The 24,294-nt window shown below is 39.0% G+C and overlaps 1 protein-coding gene across 1 annotated transcript in view; it reads right to left on the minus strand.

Annotated features, from left to right (window-relative positions):
• Positions 1–24,294, minus strand: part of LOC117922589 (3-hydroxyisobutyryl-CoA hydrolase 1-like) — a 49,527-nt gene that overhangs the window by 2,673 nt on the left and 22,560 nt on the right. Inside the window, exons 10-11 of the mRNA XM_034840749.1 lie at positions 9,325–9,385; positions 2,817–2,915 (exon numbers count right to left, since the gene is read on the minus strand). Coding sequence (XP_034696640.1) covers positions 2,817–2,915; positions 9,325–9,385 — 160 coding nt within the window. The remainder of the gene's footprint in view (positions 1–2,816; positions 2,916–9,324; positions 9,386–24,294) is intronic.

Here is a 24,294-nt window from a genome sequence, read left to right on the forward strand (position 1 = left end):
AACTTAAAATCTATTCTAAATACATATTTACTCTCATTAATTTTAATTAACATTTATATTTTCATTAATCTTAAACAATAAATTTATTTTTTAAACATTCATATTTAAAGATTGTAGATACATGGATAACTACAAAAATAATTTATTATAAAAGATGATTTGTAAATGTAAAGTCATAGTTGTAAAATATATTCTCACTAAACATAGGTATACGAGACAAAAGAGATTTGAGATTAAGAATAAGTTAACTATTTTGACTTAACACTTAAAGTTGGTTTTGACTTTAAATGGTGATATTAAGTTATTTTATCAAATATGCTTAATCTACTTAATGACAAATTAAGTCATTAAGTCATATTAAGTCATAAAGATGATTTATCCAATACCCTCTTAAACTCTTATTTAAGTTAACAAACTTCAAAGATCTGAAGATTATCTCCATCACCTTAACCACACTTTTGGCCCAAATGAACTAGAGGTCCAAACTCCAAAGATGGAAAAGCAGTCCTTGACCTCCCACCATCCAGGCAGGAAAGCCCCAGTTTGTGCCAGCTCTCTGCAATTACTTGTAAAGAAATCATAACCTCATCCTTTAGCCTTACTGATCCAACCTTGCTTAAGAAAATGGTGTCCTCCACTAAGTCCACAAAGAAGATCCCACCTTTTAGGGAAAATTAAGCAATACAAGCTGCCCCCAACCACCAAACACCTCTGCAAGAACTTTCCTAAACTCATCCAATCCACCAACAAGCCACATACTCAGATTATGGCTCATGACCATATTCCCATGACAGTAATGCCTTCATTTTGTGCCCCCCTTGACCATTTTCACATAAAAGCAGAAAGGTGACCTTTCCCCAGCTGCAATTCTCATCCCCCTTTCATTCCCTTGCTATGCGAAAAAACCTTCTCTTTTTCCAGTTCCTCTGGATCTAGAAGAGATCAACAGACACAATTGGTCCAATCACTACTTTTAGGTACGTCTAGAATCACCCAAAATAGGGGTCCCCAGATTGTCATAAACTCAGTCACAAATACACTTGTCAATGTTGTTCCAGAGAACCTTGACGAGTCTTAAGTGTGCCCTAATTTCTTATCGAAAAACCCCACTTTGCTCCAATGCTGCAGCCCCATGCAACTACTCCAATGACCATGAGACTTCTTTCTCTTCAAACATTAAGGAAAATGTTCCCTCATGAAAAATCCAGTGATAAAGAAAGCCCTCTGGCACCCTCATCTTCCTTAAGCTCAAAACACCTTTCCTCCCACCCCACATCCACTTCCAAGGAGTGAATCATGAGGGACTTGAGAAGTTCACAGCTCTTCAGACCTTTTCTTGAAGAAGTCTTTGTTATGAAGCCAAATCTTATATGGATTCATGGGACCACACATCACAAAGAATATAAAAAAAAAATAAAACCCTCAACTTGTCATAATCAGAGTCAAATCTCAATTCTATCAACTTTATACGGATTTCATTATGCAACTGTGCTGAGGAGATTCTTGGCAGAATTGGACTAAAATTATAAGATCAAGATTCATAAAATTCTAAAGTTCTGATTAGGATTGTATACCTTGACGAGAAAGTTAAATAATTGTTGGGACCCGACCCACACATAGGAGCTGTGTTCAGAACATTTTCTCAAGTACACGAGGCAGCATAGGAGCAACTTCAAACCATGGACCTAAAATTATGCTCCATGCATTGATACTGCTAGAGAAACACTCCTTGGCCTAAGAGAAAAATAAGCACCTCGATAGGTAGTTCAGCCTATTAGGTTAGTAACTGTCAGTCCATAGAAACACATCCTATGAAAGGCATGTAATTTTTTACCCTTTTGGCTTCAGCTTTAGCTGGAAAGCTCGAATGACCTTGTAAAATCATTATGCACCATTGATCTTGGTTGTCTAAACCAATCATTGATACCCTATTGGACTCCAAAGGTTGGTAACCATCCTCATGTTAGTTGCAAATTTACTACCTATCATTCCGTCCCAAATATGCAGGAATTTTTAGTGCAAAACTTGTAAAGAAAGAGAATTACCAAAAGAAAAGACTAAGGCTTAGTGCTCTGTGATTTGTTTGCTATGATCACTGGGATGAATTTTTACAATAGAAACCTTCTCCTGATGCCTATTTGTTTCTTCTCCTAATAAATTCATTTATTGCAATTACTTAGTAGTGGACATATAACAAAAGGATTGAGCCCTAACCATTATGAAATTTATAATCTTCTCTATTTTAATCTTCCTTACAACTTTCTTCACTCTTTTTTTCCAGAATGTTTGTGCTTCACCATATGACAGATATCAACTGATGGTAAATGATTTGATGGCATTACAAGGAAAGGAGTTATAAGGAAGGAAAACAATGAAGCTCAAGGTGGTGAGAAAGGACGTATTGAGCTAGAAAGGAAAAACAAAAGAAAAAAGGTATATAAAGCAGAATGAAATAGCAACCCACCTTACAATGCCCCTGCCCCTCCCTCTTCCCTTTTTTTTGGATCTGGGCACATAAACCAAGTGGTTGGGATACCCTTTTTCCTCAACTTTTTAAGGCTGGTATGGTTCTTCTTAGACTCAACTTTGTTTTAACCAAAGCCCAAGATCTCATGTTTGACTTTTCCAACAACCTAAAAGATACCCTTTTTCCTATCTCAGACAAAGCTAAGCCATGTAGCTATCAATAAGTTTGATTGTTTTCCAGATTTTCATACGAGATTACCAACTATCCTCAAAATTATAGCTTTTGATGCTTAAGTATTGAACTTTTATAAACGAAAAAAAATGTTAACCATGGCATCATGCATCCATACCGATCTCAGTGAGATTTTAAGACTTGTTGGGGAAGCCTTCTGCAAAGACTGAATTGTTGAAAAGATCCAGTCATCAGCGCTTTTTACAGCTTCCCTCTCCTACAACAGAGAACTAAGAATCTGGTCAAGTAAATGGCAACATTTTCATCCATGGTTAGGTTCCAGGTACTAAAAGTAAAAGAGAATAGAGCAGAACTGAAGCAACAAGAACCCAATGGGGAAAAGCAAAAGAGGACATCAAATCAACTTTCTCATATAGAGACAATCCATCTAATCAACTTACAAGAGCAGGGAATGCACACAGAATGGTCAACAGTAATGGTTACTACTAATCGGGTAGAGTCAAAGAGTCATCATGGAGCGAGAGAGGGAGGGCGATGAGGGAGTTTTTCGCGAAGGAAAGCGAAGAAGGAGAAGAAGGAAAGAGGGGAGCTTTGGGGTGGAGTCAAAGATTTTCGAGATTGGGGTGGAGGAGAAACAGGGCAAAACCCAAATCGTTATTGAGGAAAGCAAGGGAGGGGTTTCTTCTTGGGTCCGTTTGGGGCTGTCGAGTGCAGAAATACTCCTGGATAGCCTGAACCAGTGTATCAAGGCAGAGGATAAAGGAAAATGGGAAAGGGGTTGGAGGGAAAATGGAAGAGCCTATTCTTTGGTGCGGGATGAGAACAAAGCAGGGTCTTTCATTAGATTAGGGGTGGTCGAACAAGAAAAGAGGAGGTTTAATATTTTTATTCCGAAAGGGAGAGGCGAGAGAGGGGGGTGGAACTTCATGGCGGAGATGTTAAAGAAGGTGGTAGGAAACAATGGCAAAGAGGAGAATAAGCAGGAGGAAAGGGTCATGTTGAAAACAAGTATGGGTAAGTCGTTCGCAGAAATGGTGAAGGGGACGAATGTCAGGGAGGGGGAAGTGATAAGAGTGGAAGTGAGAGAAGAGGAAATCAGGGGGAACCTGCGTAAACTGGAGCATTGCCTTGTAGGTAGCTGGAATCCTAGCTCAGTAAATGGAATGGACATGGAGAGACTAGGAGGGTTAATGGCGAGGTCCTGGGGGTTGCAGGGTAAGCTAGGGCTGGCAAGGATGGAAAAGGGCAGGATTCTTTTGGAGTTCCAGTTTGAGGGGGAAGCTGATCGTGTTCTGTCCGCTGGAAGCAAGCGGATGGGAGGTGTCCAGCTAGGGCTGGAACGATGGAGTCCTAGGTGTGGCTGTGAAGATGTAGGTGGGAGCAGGAAGGAAGTATGGGTAAAGATCCTAGGGCTTCCAGTTTCATTATGGGTTCCGTCCATCTTGCGGAAAGTGGGGGACGAGTGTGGAGGTTTTGTAGCCATGGATCCCAAGACGGAGAAGATGGTGGACCTGGAATGGGCTTGCATCCGTGTCAAGACAAGGAATGGAAGTTTGCCGAGCAGGTTAGATATAGTGGTAGAGGAGGTGTGTTATTCCCTTTATCTCTGGTGGGAAGTGAGGCCGGAGATGAGGAAGGTGAAACCAGGTAGCCGTGTGAAGGGAAAATACAGAGAGGAGGTCAGGGGTGAAGCTGCGGCACGCGCTACCCCGCGCGTTGGAGAGTTGGATAGTGCAAGGCCCGAGGTGCTGCTGCTGTCTGCTAACGTGACTGATGGGTAGGTCAGAGGAGTGGGTGGGGATGGGACTGGCAAACGGGCCAGAGCAGGGTCTGGGGCCCGGTCTCCTGCGGATCTGGGTCAGGAGGATGGGCTTCTCCAGTCAGGCCCGTCTGTGGACAGGAAGGATTCCCATGGGTCCAGCCTTTTTCCAGAACGGCATGGGGTGGTGTCTGTTGGGGCTGGGCCTGATGAGGTTCCGCTATCTCCTAAGGCCCAAGGAGGGGAAAAAATGACATTGAGCCAATTAAAAGGGTTAAAACTAAAAGGGGTGGTGATTGAGGAGGATGGGCCTGGGATTGGGCCATCCTATTCTAAGCCAGGTTGGTGGGCTGATGCAAGCTCAAAATTGGATGGAAATAATGGTCTGGTGGGGGAATTTTTAAGCCCGTCCCAGCCTGAGAGCAGAAATGGTAAGTTAGAGAGGGTCTCTCTCTGGGCGCGGGATGAGTACAGTGAGGGAAGAAATAGAGAAGATGATTTCTTCAAAATAAGGGAGAAGGAAGACGTATGGAAGCAGCAAATGGCACCGTCTCATTCAGTGACTGATCGGGCTTTAATCGAAGAGGAATCGAGGTATGGGTCTATTCTGATTCAAAGGGGGGTTAGGGCCTCGGGGTATTCTTCTTTTTCCTCTCTTCCTTTTGATCGGGCTCCGGAGGGGGAGTATTACGATCATTCTGGGGTTGCTTGTGAGGAGATTCAAAATGACACCCCGCTGAGTAGGTTTAAATCTGTTGATAATGGAGGTGGGAGCTAGGATTTGATCGAAGTCAACATTGTTAATAATAACGACAAGGAGTGGGAGAGAGGGTCACAGTTGGCCGTGACTCAAGAAGCTAGAGAGGAAAGGGAGAATGGATGGGAGGATTGCAATCTGGCCAAATTTAGCCAGTTTTTAGGCTTCTCGACAGAAGGGTTGGAGAAGGAGATTTTGAATTTCCTGGCAAAAATCAGAAAAATAAGAGAAAAGATATACAGTAGAGGTGCGTTAGAGAAGACAAAATTTGAAAGGGAGTTGAAAAGGCTGGAATGCTCAATAAATTATGAGGGAGGAAGCAAGCAGAGCAGTCCTTCACAGGACAGAGGGTGCCAAATTGTAGAAGTGAATGAAGCTTAAAATTATGTGTTGGAATGTGAGGGGAGCTAATGATAACTCTAAAAGGAAATTAATTAAAGCCGTTGTGAAAAGTCAGAAAGTAGACTTACTCTGTATTCAGGAAACGAAAATTCAATTGATGTCTGAGTGGGTGGTTAGAAGCATAGGAGTGGGAAGATTCTTGGATTGGAGGGCCTTGGATGCTTCTGGATCGGCACGAGGCATTCTGGTCTGTTGGGATAAAAGGCTGCTGGAGCTGTTGGAGTGGGAGAAGGGTCAATTCTCTATTTCTTGTCGGTTTAGGAAGGTGGAAGATGGAGCTGTCTGGGTGTTCACGGGGGTGTATGGCCCGTTCACCAAAAATGAGAGGGATTATATGTGGGATGAGATCGGGGCAATCAGAGGATTATGGGAAGAACCCTGGTGTGTAAGGGGGGATTTTAACGTTATTCTTTCTCAAAATGAGAGGAATAGACAAGGGAGAATTTCTGCAGCAATGAGGAAATTTGCCCAGGTTATAGGTGAGCTAGGTCTGATTGATCTCCCGTTGCAAGGAGGAGATCATACGTGGAGTGGGGGGCCTAATAATCTGTATTGGGCCAGGTTGGATAGATTCTTGGTCTCTTCTAGTTGGCTAGATCAATTCAGTAGCGTGACTCAAAAAAGGTTGTCTAGGCCTGTATCGGACCATTTTCCGGTGGTGCTGGAGGGTGGTACTGTGAGAAGAGGTCCTTCTCCGTTCAGATTCGAGAACATGTGGCTTAAAGTGGAAGGGATTCAAGAGTTAATCCATAGCTGGTGGCAGGGAGTGGAGGTGAGAGGCAGTGCCAGCTATAGGTTGGCTACAAAAATGAAAGCAGTGAAGCAAAAGCTTAAAGTATGGAATAGGGAAGTGTTTGGGAGATTGGAAGACAATAAAGCTGCTGCCCTTCAATTAGTGGACCACTGGGACATGGTGGAAAGTGAGAGAAGACTTTCAGAGGAGGAAACAATATCAAAAAAGGAAGCAAAGGACAGTTTTGCTAAGTGGGCTTCTTTGGAGGAAACTCACTGGAGGCAGCATTCCAGAGAATTATGGTTAAGGGAAGGGGACAAAAATACAGGTTACTTCCATCGCATGGTGGTTGCCCATCGTAGATTCAATTATATGGACAGAATAAAGATAAATGGGGTGTGGATGACTGAGGAGAAGGATGTGAGAGAAGGGGTTGTTAATGCTTTTCAACACTCACTTACGGAAAATTCAGATTGGAAGGCGGATATTGAAATGCTGCAGTTAGAGCAACTAAATCAGCAAGAGGCAGAGAACTTGGAGCACCCTTTCTCTGAGGAGGAAATCCATAGTGCCCTGATGGAGATGAATGGGGACAAAGCCCCAGGATCGGATGGCTTTACTATGGCTTTTTGGCAAAGATGCTAGGGCCTGGTTAAAGAGGAGGTGTTGGAGTTATTCAAAGAGTTCTATGAGCAAGGGGCCTTCATCAAGAGCATTAACAATACGTTTCTGGTTTTGATTCCCAAGAAGGGGGGGGCAGAGGATCTTGCGGATTTCAGGCCTATCAGTCTCTTGGGGGGGCTATACAAACTCTTGGCCAAGGTATTAGCCAATAGACTCAAAAAAGTGATAGGGAGAGTGGTTTCAACTGATCAGAATGCTTTTGTAATGGGGAGGCAGATCCTTGATGCCTCTTTAATTGCAAATGAAGTAATTGATGCATGGCAAAAAAGGGGAGAGAGAGGTCTCATCTGTAAGCTGGACATAGAGAAAGCCTACGACAGTTTAAATTGGCAATTTTTGATGAAAGTCATGAGAAAGATGGGGTTCAGTCCAAAGTGGATGGGTTGGATGTGGAGTTGCATCTCCACAGCCAAGTTTTCGGTGTTGGTGAATGGAGTGTCGGCTGGGTTCTTTCCAAGTTCTAAGGGGTTGAGGCAAGGAGATCCCCTTTCCCCTTACCTTTTTGTGATGGGAATGGAGGTGTTGAGCAATCTTATTAGGAGGGCTGTTGAAGGGGGGTTTTTGTCGGGATGTAGGATCCGAGGAGGAGGAAGGCAGCCTGTGCATGTTTCCCATCTGCTTTTTGCGGATGATACTATGGTTTTTTGTGAAGCCAGGAAGGAGTTCCTAACTTATTTGAGTTGGATTCTCTTTTGGTTTGAAGCCGCCTCAGGGTTAAGGATAAATCTGGATAAAAGTGAAATAATCCCAGTTGGAGAGGTGGAAGAGATGGAGGAGATGGCAACGGAATTGGGCTGCAAGGTGGGCTCTTTGCCTTCTGTGTATTTGGGGCTGCCATTGAGGGCTCCTAACAAGAGTGCTGCCGTGTGGGATGGGGTGGAAGAAAAGATGAGAAGAAGACTTGCGCATTGGAAGCGTCAATATATTTCCAAAGGTGGGAGACTTATTCTTATTAAGAGCACAATGGCTAGTATACCATTGTATCAAATGTCTCTCTTCCGTATGCCCAAGTCGGTTGCGAGAAGGCTAGAAAAAGTGCAAAGGGATTTTCTTTGGGGAGGAGGAAACTTGGAAAGGAAAGTGCACCTTGTTAATTGGGAGATTGTGTGTAAGGAGAAGGAAAAGGGGGGGCTTGGCCTAAGGAAGCTAATCCCGCTAAATAAAGCTTTGTTGGGAAAATGGATTTGGAGGTTTGCTTGTGAAAAGGAAAATCTGTGGAAACAAGTGCTTTTGGCGAAATACGAGCAAGAGGGACTTGGTTGGATGACCAAAAAGGCTAATGGGACGTTTGGAGTAGGGGTTTGGAAGGAAATTATGAAGGAAAAAGATTGGTGTTGGGAAAATATGGCGTTTAATATGGGGAATGGTTCCAAAATCAGTTTTTGGAATGATCTTTGGTGCGGTTGTACAGTGCTGTCCCAAAGGTTTCCTCACCTTTATGGGATGGCTGCTAATAGGAATGGCACAGTAGCAGAAATGTGGGATCAGAATGTGGGCCAAGGAGATTGGGATTTAAGATTTGTGAGGGGATTCAATGATTGGGAGTTGGAGATGGTAGGTAATATGCTTCATACTTTGAGGGGGTACAATCCTACTTTAGAAGAGGATGTTGTTTTTTGGAAAGGGGGGAGAAACGGACAGTTTAAAGTAAAAGAAGCCTACAACTTGGTGGTAAATACCGTGGCTAATAATTTTCCGAAGAACAACATTTGGGTGGATAAAGTCCCAACAAAAATTTTGTTTTTTGCTTGGGAAGCTACTTGGGGCAAGGTGCTTACGCTTGATAGGCTGCAGAAAAGAGGGTGGCACCTCCCTAATCGGTGCTTCTTGTGTGGCTGCGAAGAGGAAACTGTAAATCACATCCTCATACATTGTATAGTGGCAAAAGTCCTATGGGATATGATATGTGCTTTGGTTGGTGTTCAGTGGGTCTTTCCAGAAACTGTAAAGGAGGTCTTATTAAGCTGGAGGGGCCCTTTTGTAGGGAAAAAAAGGAAAAAGATATGGAAGTCTATACCGTTGTACATTTTTTGGACCCTTTGGAAGGAAAGAAATAGACTTGCTTTTAGGGGAGGGATGATAGATATTCAGAAACTTAAAAATTCTTTTGTCTGTAATTTATGGTGTTGGGCGAGAATGTATAGTGGAGAGAGGTCGCTGTCTCTTATAGGCTCGTTGGAGTGGATAGCCTCCACTTAAGGGCTGGTGGGTTTTTTGTTGTCTTTTTGGTGGTGAGGCTTAGCTAATTTGTATACCCCCTGTATACGTGTGGCTTTTTGGCCTCTTATCAATATATTCTGTGCTTACTTATCAAAAAAAAAAAAACTTACAAGAGTAGACAAAATTTCCTCAATTGTTCTCCGAGAAAAGCACCTATTGATAATGTCCAACCTGCAGAAAAATAACCACTGAAATGAGGATATGGATAATGAAGAGCCAAGCCAAAAATTGAAGACATCCTTCATTATGATTTTTTAACTGTTGGACAACCAATTTTCCTAAAAGCTTAATCTTGAAGGATTTGGATCCACAATGTATATCATGTTCTCTAACATTAACAAACTAAGATATCTCTCATTACTATTTTAGCATGTCCAAAATTTTGAACGTACATACATATATAGTCTATCAAATGTTCAGGCTAAATCTAGGATTTAGAAAAGATTTCAGGTGTATGGTTAATGTTAATTAATTAATAGGAAAAAGTATAAATCAGACAAGAATTAGAGTAAGAAGATCAGAAATAAGACATGGCGAGAAAATGTACAAAGAAATTCTCTATGGTTCAACGACCTTGACATGAATAGGGGAAAAAAACTTAAACCAATCCCCATTCCAATACTAAGCAAGAGAAAGGAATACAATCAGAAAAATATGGTCTGGCTAGACGGCCAAAATTAAACCCATTTTATCCCATTTCCAAATCAAATGATTTCCTAATTTGCAAAGAAAACTCCTTATCCTTTGCATTCTGACTATAGACCAAGTAGAATTTTCCAATTTAAAATTAAATAATTAAACAAAACTAAGTGCTTAGTCTAAAATTCAATTCTATCTTTGTTGGTTTCTGTTAGCCCAAGGTTTCACAAAACTGATTTTTGATGATATCAAAACAAAGGATTAGTATTTCATCCTTGATTTCAAAGTGTTGGATGGGTGTAAATTCTTGCAGCAAGATTAAGGAATTCAAGAAGAATGCATTTGGTTCAAGTGAAGAAAACATTATTTGAGCATGCTTTCTTAGGGATTGAAATTTTGTGCAAATGTAAGACTAGGTTAATGTGCAATTATCTCATGACTTTCATCATGACCTTTTTTGAAAAATTATCTGATCAACAACAAACTCATTCATTCAAGGTTTTTCAAAGTTTTATGTTGTGTTTGGTTTGAAAAATATTTTTTAATTTTTATTTTCTAAAAACAATTCTTATTTCTTTTTTTTTTCCCCTTGAAAATATGTTTGATTGAGAAAAGTAAAAACTATTTTAGAAATTTAAATTTGTAAAATCTTGTTTGGTTTTTGAGTTTTAACTAGCATAAAAAAATGATAAAAAGAAATATAATTAAAATTTAATATAATAAACATATCATGACATGAGATTTTGCCATTAAAAAGGATAATATTACTACTTTTTATATGGGACCTTATTATATTACATTTGTTCATTTTTTTTTTACTGTTTTTTTATTTTAAACCAGTTTATAAAATATTTTAATATACTTATAATTAATTAAATAAATTATTCAAATATAAAAATATATATAGTTATAGTAATTCATAGTCTAAGGAATAAATAAAATATTTATACTATATATTTAATTTAAGATTATATTGTATTTCAAATATATATGAGATGATGTTTTATTATATTAATATTTCTTTGATATTCGTAATATTGTTATTCCTTTTATATCGTGGGTCCCACAAGGTCTTTTATGTGATATTATTCCCTTTTTCATTTTCAAAAAACATTTTTCACTTTTCTTAAGAAAATTTTGAAAACACCAATTGGAATTTTCACTCTTTCTATTTTTAAGCTCAATTTTCCATAAAATGAAAATGGAAAAATATTGTCCAAACATGTTTTCAGCTCCTATTTCTGTTTTCTTTGAAAATGAAAATAGAACACAATCTAAGCAAACAGACCCTTAAGGACTCAAATGGGAAATTAAATTAACATCTTTTTGAAATTGTTTAAATTTCATCTAAAGTCCATAAAATAATAGAGTATTGACAGAGATGATCCTTGAAACTATTTCTTGTATATTGATACTTCTAGAGAATCATTATAATTAGGTTATTTATATCTCTATAATAGATTGTTCATAATTGTTGCAACAACCTTGAATAATTGGAAAATACAGGTTGACAATCTAACAACACTAACTAACTAACAACTAGCAGCTAACTAGGTGGTTAGCTCCAACATTCCCCCTCAAGCTCATGGTGGATTTCCTCATACTTAGGTTGTCACGTAATCTCACAATATGAGCTAAGAAAATTGGTTTAGTCAATATGTCTGTAGTTTGATCTATGGTAGGAGAATGTTAGACTGCCAACTTCTTGGCTAAGACTTTTTCACACACAAAATAGAGATCCAACTTTATATGTTTAGTTCTAGAATGCAATATAAAATTTGTAGACATTGCTATTATGCTTAAATTGTCACACCAAACCATTGGACTCCTTGGTTGAGGAATTTCAAGTTCTTATAACAATGATTGTAACCACGAAATTTCAGAGGTAACAGAAGCAAGACTTGTACTCAACTTTGGTGCTTCATCTTGAAACTGTATGTTGCTTCTTAGATGATCACAAAACAATATTGTGACCAAAGTATACACAAAATCCAATGGTTGACCTCCTGTCATCTAGGTTACTCCCCTAATCTGCATTTAAATATCCAATCAAACCCAACCTATCAACTATTGTAAATGAAAGACTAAATTCAACAGTACTATTTAGGCATCTTAAAACCCTTTTAACAACTTTCCAGTGAGTATCTAACAGATGCATAAATTTGCAGACTTTATGAACAGTATAGAATATCTTAGGCTATGTTATAGTAGTGTATTGCAATGCTCTTACCACATTTCTATACTCATGACCATTCAGAATCAAATCACCCATGAGAGAGGAGAGTTGTAGACTAGATATCATAGGTGTAGGCAGAGGCTTGGAATTTAACATGTTGACTTTCTATAGAAGGTCAGTGATGTACTTCTTTTGAGACAAATGCAACCCATAATCAATGTGTTGGACTTGTATCCCAAGAACATAGTTGATTTTACCAAGATCCTTAAGAGAGAAAACAACATTGAGACAAGAGATCAATTTGGTCAATTCTGGACTATCACTTCTTGTGATAATGATATCATCCACATGGACTACGGCAATGACACAAGACTTGGTTGTAAATTGGAAGACAATAAGTAATCTACTTTTTTTTTGATAGATAAACATCAGAATATATTAATGAAGGCTGATAAGCCGCATGTATACAGGTAGTATACTCAAAAGCCCAAGAAGAAAGGCTGCCACAACCTCACCCACCCTCAAGTGACCGCAAGCCACTCTAAAAAGCCTAAAGAGAATATGAATCCTCACCAATGTACACCCTAGCCCACCTCCACAAATTACATACAAAAAAATTCTTGAATTTTTGAATATCTAAAGACCCTCCTCTAAACGCTAACCGGTTTCTTTCCTTCCACACCGTCCAAAATATACACAACGGAATGGAATTCCATGTATTTTTCCTTTTTTTTCCCACAAAAGAACCCCTCCAACTAAGAAGCACATCTATAACTGAATTTGGGAACACCCACTGGACTCCAAAAATAGCGAGTGCAATCTCCCAAAGAGATTTAACCACTGTACAGTGAACTAGAATATGATCCGCATTTTCCTCTTCGCAGCCGCACAAAAAACATCGATTCGGGAGTTGCCACCCCCTTCTCTGAAGCTTATCCAAGGTGAGGATCTTCCCCCACGAGGCTTCCCAAGCAAAAAAAGACACTTTTGTTGGGACCTTATCCAACCAAATGCGTCTATTCGGGAAGGCACAGGCTGAAGACCCCACCAGCAATTTATAGGCCCCCTTAGCCCCAAAAACGCCATTGCCTTCCCCTTTCCATCTCACTGTATCATCCTCAGTAGAAGTTCTGAAATCCCTCAGCAGAGTCAACATAACAATAAGTAATCTACTTTTAGAGGATGCAAAACCAAGTTGAAGCAAGGAAGACTAAAAATTTTCAAATTGGGCTTGAGGGGATTGTTTCAAGCCATATAATGCTTTATGAAGCTTGCACACTTGCTGGTTGTATTGTTCAAAATCAAGTGGTTGCTGCATAAGCACGTCTTCTTGCAAAATCCCATTGAGAAATGCATTATTAATATCAAGTTGTCTAATCTCCCATCCTCCATCCAAAGCATTTGTAAGAACCACTCTATTTTTTACTAATTGCACCACTGGGCTAAATGTTTTAGTGAAATCAAAGCCAGTTTGTTGGTAAAAGCCCTTAACTAACAAACAAACTTTGTATCTTGAAATTGAACCATCAGGATTTCTTTTTATTTTTAAGACCCACTTGCAGCCAGCAACCTTCCTATTAGGAGGTCAATTTACAAGAGACTAAGTTTTATTCTTAGGCAAGGTCTCGTATTCATCTAACATAGCAGTCTTCCAATGATTACAACTTAAAGCCTTATCAATATAAGTGGGTTCACTTATAGATAGATCAGTGGCAGCATAGGCTTTAGGCTTGAAAATTCCTCTTTTCATTACGAGTAACCATAGGATGTAAGTTAGTGGGTAATGGAGCATTACTTCAATCATGGACAGATTTGGATAAAACATGTGAGGAAGTTGATGAAGAATCAGGTTTAGGAGTTGGCACAGGTGAAGGGGAGAAAAAGGTGTTGTAGTGGGAGACTCAATAGGATGGTGGCTAGGTGAATCATTAGATGATGTTAGCAAAGGTTTTAGTATAGGAGATGGAAGGAGATGCAACTTATTATCAATGGTAGATGAGGAAGAAGTCTGGCTATGTGGTTTTGAAGCAAAAGGAAATGTAAATTCATCAAACACAACATGTCATAAGATGTAGATTCTTCAATCAGGAGTTAGGATTTAATAACCTTTTGGACATCACTATAGCCAAGAAATGTGTAGGGAAAAGAATGGTATTGTAACTTATGACTGTTATAAAGTCTTAAGTGACGATAATAAGTTTATCCAAATACCTTTAAGAAATTATAATCAGGTTGAATGTGAAACAATACTTCCAAAGGTTATCTTTGCTGCAGGATTGTGTTAGGTAAACGCCTATTAATAAGGAACACAACAGTGACCAAAGATTCAAACCAGAATTTTAGAGGTAAGGAAGCTTGAGCAGGAAGAGTAAGCCCTAATTCAACTATGTGACGATGTTTACATTTAAATAGACCATTTTGCTCAGAAGTATGAGGGTAAGAGTGCATATGCAGATACCACAAGAGTTAAGGAAAGAGGTGAGAGCTATAAAGTCACCTCCCATGTCAGTTAATAGGATTTTGATTTTCTGATTTAGTTGTAGTTCAACCTGAGCCTTACAAATGAAGAAAAGACTGGTATGCATCAGATTTGCATCTAAGAAAATATATCCATATGTATTAGAGTAAGCATAAACAAACAACACATAAAACTGAAAAGCATTTAGAGAAAGAACTGTGAGGAAGTGTCCTAAATTCCTAATTAGTATAGATTCCTTTTTGTAAAGAATATTTTATAGAGATATTTCCAACAACCTTCCTTATTTTATAAGGAAGTCTAATATTACAATAATATATCAACTTAGAAATATTCTATATAATATTCTTTACAAAAAGGAATCTATACTAATTAGGAATTTAGGACACTTCCTAACAATCTCCACCTTGGACCAAATTCCATGAAGTTAATCTTCAATCTCTCCATGACACAAACCTTTTTGTATCATATCACCACGAGAGAGCAATCGACTCCACCTTCAGTGAAAATTCCTTTTGTTTTCATCTTGTGTGCTTTGTGATCTTTTGCTCTTCTAGAAATCTTCAATCCAAGCTCTGATACCAGTTGTAGTGCCAACAACCTTCCGTTCTTCCTTTTATTTTCATCTTGTGTGCTTTGTGATCTTTTGCTCTTCCAGAATTCTTCAACCCAAGCTCTGATACCAGTTGTAGTGCCAACGAAAGCTTTGATGCCAACAATGTTAGTTCAAGAACACAAAGATAAAACAATCACACATACGGTACACGAGGTTTTAACGTGGTTCGGCCAACCATGCCTACGTCCACGGATGAGAGATAATGATTCCACTATACAATAGAGAATATTACAGAGGACAGAACTAGATACAACTATTGGGTTCCCGAAACATCCCATGTTTCCCCACTCCTTGTATCCATACCTTGCTACGAGCCATCTCGCTCCACCGGGTACCTCCCGTTCTTCCTCACATCTCTATCCACCTTGTATAGTCTCTACAGGCCCATCTCCATCTCATAACTTTTTCCCCTCATGACCTAGAATATTTATAGAGATATTTCCAACAACCTTCCTTATTTTATAAGGAAGTCTAATATTACAATAATATATCAACTTAGAAATATTCTATATAATATTCTTTACAAAAAGGAATCTATACTAATTAGGAATTTAGGACACTTTGTAGGGAATTAAACCGAATTCCCAACCCGTGAGAAACAAAATTAAAGAAAACACACGCCAAAGAAAAGATAATCACACGCACAAGACAGTATTTACGTGGTTCGGCAATTTGCCTACGTCCACGGAGTTGCAGGGATATCACTATTATCAGGGAAGAATACAGAGTACAATAAGGCGGCTACAATATTCTCTCTATATATATAACACGACAACCCCACCACACTAAAAAAACCCTAATAAAAAAGGGTGGTTCCACAATGGGCTAAACGGCCCAACAGGCCTCAATAAATCTCCCATTAAAAAGCCATGCAATATTATTCGGGTCGGGTCGTCAAATTGGATCAAACAAAACTAGGCTCCACAAAGCCTAACAAATCTCCCACTTGGAGACTAGTCCAATCACCAACATCAAACCGCTATCCTCCAAGAAACAGTCCCTCATCCCTACAACTCATCCTCCTGTCCTCAAGCTAGAAGACCAATTGAAGCTGCGCACAGCTTCAACTTCTCAATAGTGACACCCTTAGTCAACATGTCTGCAGGGTTCTTAGATCCACAAATCTTCTCAAGTATTACCAGTTTATCCTCAACAAGATAACGGATAAAGTGGTATTTTGTTTGTATATGTTTCGACTTTGAATGAAAAGCCGAATTTTTGGCAAGAAAAATTGCACTCTGACTGTCACTGTGTAGAATGCCCATCTCCTGCTTCTTACCCAATTCATCTAAGAAACCATGTAGCCAAATCATCTCCTTTCCAACTTCAGTTGCTGCAACATACTCAGCTTCTGTAGTAGACAAAGTAACAATTTTTTGTAGATTTGAAACCCATGATATAGCTGTACCACCTAGAGTAAAAACAAACCCAGTAGTACTCTTTCTACTATCAATATCACCAGCAAAATCAGCATCTACATAACCCTGCAATTTCAAACTTGCACCTGTGAAGCAAAGACATGTATCTAATGAACCCTTCAGATATCTTAGAATCCACTTGACTGCCTCCCAATGCTGCTTTCCAGGCCTACTCATGAATCTGCTCACAACTCCCACTGCATGTGCAATGTCTGGCCTTGTACACACCATAGCATACATCAAGCTACCAATAGCTGAGGCATAGGGCACCTTGCTCATATGGTCCCTTTCTTCTTCTGTCTTCGGTGACTGTTCTTTGCTTAGTTTGAAATGGCTCCCCAAGGGTGTGCTCACTGGTTTAGCTTCATTCATGTTGAACCTGCTGAGAACTTTCTTCACATACTCTGATTGTGAAAGCTTCAATGTACCATTAGCCTTATCTCTAATGATTCTCATACCAAGGATTTGCTTTGCAGCTCCCAAATCCTTCATTGCAAATTGTTTGGACAATTGCTTCTTCAGATTATTAATCTTCTCAATGTCAGACCCTGCAATAAGCATATCATCCACATACAACAGTAATATGATGTAAGAATTGTCAAAAGACTTAACATAGCAACAGTGATCAGCTTCACATCTCTTGAACCCAATTCTATGCATAAAACTGTCAAACTTCTTGTACCACTGTCTAGGAGCTTGTTTAAGGCCATACAAGCTTTTTCTCAGTTTGCAGACTAGATTCTCTTGTCCCTGAACAATGAACCCTTTTGGCTGAATCATGTAAAGGTCTTCCTCCAAGTCACCATGAAGGAATGCTGTCTTCACATCTAACTGCTCAAGATGTAAGTTTTCTGCAGCCACCATTCCTAGTACAAGTCTGATTGTTGACATTTTCACAACTGGAGAAAATATCTCTGTGTAGTCAATGCCCTCCTTCTGCTGGAACCCTTTAACAACTAATCTGGCCTTGTAACGTTTACTACCATCATGCTCATTCTTTATTCTGTATACCCACTTGTTGTGCAAAGCCTTCTTTCCTACTGGCAATTCAGTCAATTCCCATGTCTGATTCCCTAACAAGGAATCCATCTCATCCTTCATGGCTAACTCCCACTTGCTTGAATTCTCATCTTGCAAGGCTTCATCATAACACTCTGGCTCACCGCCATCAATCAACAGGAGATAATTTAAAACAGGTGAATAACGCTGCGGAGGTCTAATGTTCCTGGAAGATCTGCGAACTTCAACTACAGGTGTACTCAGATCTACCTGTGAATTTACATTCTCCTTATCTTCTTCACCCCCTTTCTGGACAGTACTTTCAGTCAATTCATCTAAGTTGACAAACTTAGATTTCTTTTGATCTATCTCTGTAACATCTGACACTACAGTTGACCTGTCCTTGTACATAACCTGTTCATTAAATATCACATTTCTACTTCTGATGATTTTCCTATTTTGTTCATCCCAAAACCTATAGCCAAATTTCTCATCACCATAGCCAATGAAAAAAACATATTTTTGACTTTACATCAAGTTTGCTACGAGCATCAGAAACAATATGAACATAAGAAACACAACCAAAAACTTTTAAATGTGAAAACTTCACCTCTTTACCGCTCCAAACCTCCTCAGGAAGTCTGAACTCCATGGGAACTGATGGTCCTCGGTTTATCAGGTAAGCTGCAGTGCTAACAGCATCAGCCCAAAAAGTTTTTGGTAGTCCAGCATGCAACCTCATACTTCTAGCACGCTCATTGAGAGTTCTGTTCATGCGCTCAGCCACACCATTCTGCTGTGGTGTCCCAGGAATGGTCTTCTCCATCCTAATTCCCTGTGCAGCACAATACTCATTGAACCCTCCATCTATGTACTCTCCTCCATTATCTGACCTCAAACATTTTACTTTCAAACCTGTTTCTGTCTCAACCATGGCCTTCCACTTCTTAAAAGTTTCAAATACATCAGATTTATTTTTTAGAAAATAAACCCATACCTTTCTACTTGAGTCATCAATAAAAGTGATGTAGTACCTTGAACCTCCTAGGGATGCAACCGGAGAAGGCCCCCACAAATCAGTGTGTACTAGTTCCAATTTTTCAGCCTTCGGTGTCCTGCCAGTTTTCAAGAAGCTTACCTTTTTTTGTTTTCCTAAGATGCAACTTTCACACATGTCAAAATCAATGGATTTCAATTCTGGTAGTTTTCCTTTTGACAACAGCATCTTCATCCCTTTCTCACTCATGTGACCAAGTCTACGATGCCATAGGCTTGTATCAGTACTTGCATCAGCAACTGCAATTGTGTCTCTTGGACATGAGGTCATATACAAAGTACCAGTCTTCTTTCCACGAGCCAATACCCTAGCTCCCTTTGCAACCTTCCAAGTACCACCAACAAATAGTATTGCATGTCCTTCATCATCAAGTTGTCCAACAGAAATTAGATTCCTCCTCAGGTCAGGAATATGTCGAACCTTCTCCAGTAACCAAACAGACCCATTGGGCAACGATATCCGGACGTCTCCCAGACCCACAACATCCAAGGCTGAACCATCAGCCAAATACACCTTACCAAAATCACCTGCAACATAATTCTGTATGATTTCTCGGTGTGGAGTGGTATGAAACGAAGCTCCTGAATCCAAAACCCAATCATCAAGTGGACTGTCTACTGCAAGAAGTAATGCATCTTGTACCTCTTCTGTTATAGCATTAACAGAATCATCTTCATTCTTCTTCTTAGGGCTTTTGCATTGCCTTTTAAAGTGACCTGTTTTCCCACAATTCCAGCATTGTACTTGTTGGCCTGATCTAGATTTGCTTCTGTTCCGATTAGAATTTCTGGAATTTGATCTACCCTGATTTGAATTTCTGTTATTACCTCTACCTCTTGTCTCAAGGTTTAGGGCAGAACCAGATCCTGAGGTTTCACCTGCATCTCTTCGGCGAATCTCCTCAGCCAGAATTAAATCTCGTATATCATTGTACTTGAGCTTTTCCTTTCCCGTAGAATTGCTTACTGCCATCCTCATTGCCTCCCAACTGTTTGGCAAAGAAGCCAAGACGATCAGAGCACGAATCTCATCATCAAAATCAATTTCTACAGACGACAATTGATTTGTGATTGTATTAAATTCATTCAGATGTTGTGCTACTGATGCATTCTCTGCCATCTTCAAATTAAACAATTTCTTCATCAGATGCACCTTATTGTTTGCGGACGGCTTTTCATACATACCGGACAAAGCCTTCATCAAATCTGCTGTGGTCTTCTCCTTTACAACATTATGTGCAACAGACCTAGACAGAGTTAACCTAATAACTCCTAGAACCTGTCTGTCAAGAAGCGCCCATTCCTCAGCCTTCATACTCTCAGGTTTTGTCCCCAAAAGAGGTAGATGCAATTTCCTCCCATAGAGATAATCTTCAATCTGCATCCTCCAATACGCAAAGTCTGTGCCATCAAACTTTTCTATTCCAGACGCCTTTCCTGCTTCCTCTGCCATTGCTCCCACTCAAACCTAACCCTAGGCTCTGATACCAGTTGTAGGGAATTAAACCGAATTCCCAACCCGTGAGAAACAAAATTAAAGAAAACACACGCCAAAGAAAAGATAATCACACGCACAAGACAGTATTTACGTGGTTCGGCAATTTGCCTACGTCCACGGAGTTGCAGGGATATCACTATTATCAGGGAAGAATACAGAGTACAATAAGGCGGCTACAATATTCTCTCTATATATATAACACGACAACCCCACCACACTAAAAAAACCCTAATAAAAAAGGGTGGTTCCACAATGGGCTAAACGGCCCAACAGGCCTCAATAAATCTCCCATTAAAAAGCCATACAATATTATTCGGGTCGGGTCGTCAAATTGGATCAAACAAAACTAGGCTCCACAAAGCCTAACAAGAACCGGAGTTGCACCCCGCACATCAACAACAAATTGAAGAGGTGAAATGTATTTAGTGCAAGACTTAGGAAAGGGAAGTTTATGACTTTTTCCCATTTGACAGGCTGAGCAAACTAAAGGAAATTTATTAGAATGATGAGTTATATTGTGAAAAGTTAACACTTATTGAACTACTTTCTAGGCAAGGTGTCCAAGCCATTTGAGCTGCAAATCAATCACAAAATTATTTCATTGACAAGAAATTGAATTTTGACATGAATGATCAGAACTTGAGGTTTGAGACTTTATTGAACAATCAGCCACTAAAAGTTGAAGATGAATGACATTAAGTTGATTTGAAAAGATTCTAGTAGAAGGAGAAACTCTAGCACCGGTGTATTGAGTTGTGAGATTGAATCTATATAATCCTCCATGCAGATTTCCTCTGAGAACTGTTGTTCCTGTCACTTGATCCTTTACAACACAAAACAAAGGATGAAATCAAGGTACATGCAAGAGGTTTTTAAGATAAAATTGTTTAGAATTAAATTGGTTAGCAGAAGATGTTGAAGGAGAAACCATATAATGGCCTCTATGTCTAATATGCAGATCTACACCACTCCCTACATGTAACTTGTTCTTAACATGGTACTCACTGCCTAAGTTAAGATTATTTGGGTCATTGGTAATGTGATTTGTTGCACTTGAATCAAGATACCAATTGCCATCATTGATAGTATTAGGAGTAGCAACCATTGCCAACATTAAGTTGGAATTAGAAGCATGATTGTTGGAGTTTCCAGATGAAGGAGTTCCATCGTTGTTCAATCCAATAAATGATATGGTGAAACAGTAGTAGCATTTGTACACTATAAGCCTATATTTTCCACATAATTTTGGTTTTGAATGCCCCCAAGTGCGTCCCTTGCCATGGCTACCACCACAACCCTGGCTATGGTTTCCACCCCAACCTCTTTGAAAGATTTGATTGTTTCCTCGGGCACCTTGTGTAGATAGATTGACAGATGGCTATGTTTCTGTAAAAGAGATTGAATTTTGTTTGATCATATGTTCTTGAGCAAGCAACAAAGATGAAACAACTTTCAAAGAATATGGATCTTCATGGGAAGTGATCATAGCAACAACAAAATCATATTCTGGACCAAAACCAGCTAAAATTGCCAAGATCTGATCCTCATAAATATTATGTTCAGATGAAGATAATATGTATGAATAAGTTTCCATTTTAATCAAGTAATTTTTCATTGACAAACCACCTTTCTTTTGACTTTGCAACTTGAAATTGTATTGTGTTACCTTTGCCTTTGAGAAGAAAAAATCTGTTATACTCTTCTCCAAACTTATTTTGCACGGTCACATCTAATGAGTTGAGACAACATTCCAAGGCTAATTGAGGCTAACAACCAAGAAACAAGTAGATTATCTTGCCTTTCAAAAACAATATATGCAGGATTGATCACTTTAGTTCCACCTTCCTCGAGAAATTCCAAAGGAGGAATCATAGCTTCTGAAATGAAGTTTGCTATTCCATAACCTTTGATTACAATAAGAACCTGATGTTTCCAGGAAAAATATGTATCATCCAACTTCATGGTAACGAGTTGCTTGGGAGGATTGGTAACTTGAATAGGTGGAACAATTGGAGATAGCTTCATTTCTTCAGATAGGGCAGTGATGGCTATGGAAGATATTTTCCCCATGAGTGAGCTTCAAGCTTTGATACCATAATAGGGTATTGGAACATAGCATTGATAGAGATGATCCTTTAAACTCTTTCTTGTATATTGATACTTGTGGATAATTACATTATAATTGGGTTAATTATATTTCTGTAATAGATGGTTCATAATTGTTGTAACAACCCAGAATAATAGGAAAATACAGGTCACCAATCTAGCAACTCTTACTAACAATTTACAATGCTAGTGACCTTTTCACTTATAATCAATTTGCAATGCTAGTTTTTTCAATCCCACCATAGTCCATTTATTGCTCTTGTGTAAGAGAGAGTGGAGCGTGAGACTATTTGTAAGAAGAATTGAAGAAATTGTAAAAGTCTATTGGCATGTAAAGTTCAAGGCGTCCTTGGTTTGAGGAGAATCCTTCTTTAGTAGAGAAACCTCAAGGCTTGGATTGGAGCTTGGAGATCAGGTACATATGCATGTTTGGTGTAGAACCACATAGTTTGAGTTTGAAATTTTGAAAAAGAGAAACACCACTCCCCTCCCCCCCCTCCCCCCCCTCCCTTTCCCCTCTTAGGTGATTACCCTAGGTTTGCTAATAATTGACTTCATAGTTTTGGCTTCCATATAGGGTATATCTTCTCTAACCAGACTAGGGCAATTATGTTAGTGTGTCCTCCATACCCTTTGCATGCATGCATTGCAATAATGAGTAAACTAAATGCATTTTTTTTAGGTGCTTTATTTTGAGTCCTAAATTGTCTATATTTCAACTTTACAAATCAGTGAACATTTCAGGTTACTAAAACATCAGCATGAAGAGTTATTTAGCAGAACTATTTATGCTACTGGTGCAAAATACAAGTAGCACTATTGATGAAGGTATTATTCATGCTATTATACATTTGTAACAACGAAAATAATGCATCTTGTTCGTTCTTTTTCTTATCTGTTTTTTTTCCCCTTAGGTTGGAATGATGGATAAGATTAGTTTTTTCAAGGGATAGACTTATTTACTATTAGAGTTTCTAGTCTACCAAAAGAGCTGCAATCATCTATTTCATATTATCAAGCATTTATAGAGAAGTAGCAGCTCTGAGCTTTATTTGGAGTAAGAGTTGAAATGTCAAGTTTCTTGTCTCTCTACATTCTTGTCCCTGTTCTTGTACTATTATTAGCATTATTCAGGCATAAGTCTGACAAAGTAAAATATACCATCTCTCCTAAACCTTAAATTTTCTTGATTCATTTAATTAGCATGGTTACAAGAACAGAAGAGCATTTCTTTTCTTTGTAAGTTTGAAGTCTTTAACAAGATTACAGAGGCATTATTTGGCTTGAAAACGAAGTACAGATCATTCCTAAGTTCCTAACTACCATAGAGAAAATGAAAGTGTGCATAGAATGTCCACTGTTGTACTTGGCAAATATATTGTTGGATAGCTGCTACTCAAGAGTTGGGATCCTTTAGTTCTAGTCCAATTTCTGCCTGGTGTCCTAATCAACTGTTTGGCCCATTCCTTCCTCAATTTCACATGGAACGAATCCAATCACTTGCATAAGCACTTGCTCCAACCACATATTGGTCAAATGGATCAAGTGGTCACTTTAAGAGGAGAATTTAAGCCCCATCCTTCAATGCATTACCAATTCTTGCATCAGAGGTTTGGAGAAGCAAGGCAAGAAAATTTCAATAAATGGATCAAGAGGTGTGTCTAGTTTAATGAAACCTCCGATTACAAAACTATGACAGTTAGGTAAACTATTTGACAAATTAGCTTCATAGACTAGGGATGAATGACAATCAGAAGTTACATTTTAAAGGCACCAATCTTAAGGGAATGACAAGGATATGTTGGATTAGCCAAAAATGGTTTTGCAAAAGGAAAGGATTCAGAGATGTCAAAGCATGGGATAAGATTAAACAGATCATGATCAAACACTTCAACACTCCCAACATGAAGTCACAAAGTCATCTTTAACTCACTAATCGATGGCACAAGACCATAATCAAACACCGACTCCCAACAAAATCACAAGTTCATATTTAATTTACCAATCCATGACACAAGACCATGCTCAAGGAACACAACAAGCCCCTTCTACAATTTAGTAGTGAAGATTATTATTTCTATGCTCTGACAAGCTGA

The sequence above is a fragment of the Vitis riparia genome, chromosome 9, assembly GCF_004353265.1.
Source record: "Vitis riparia cultivar Riparia Gloire de Montpellier isolate 1030 chromosome 9, EGFV_Vit.rip_1.0, whole genome shotgun sequence".
NCBI classification, from domain to species: domain Eukaryota; kingdom Viridiplantae; phylum Streptophyta; class Magnoliopsida; order Vitales; family Vitaceae; genus Vitis; species Vitis riparia.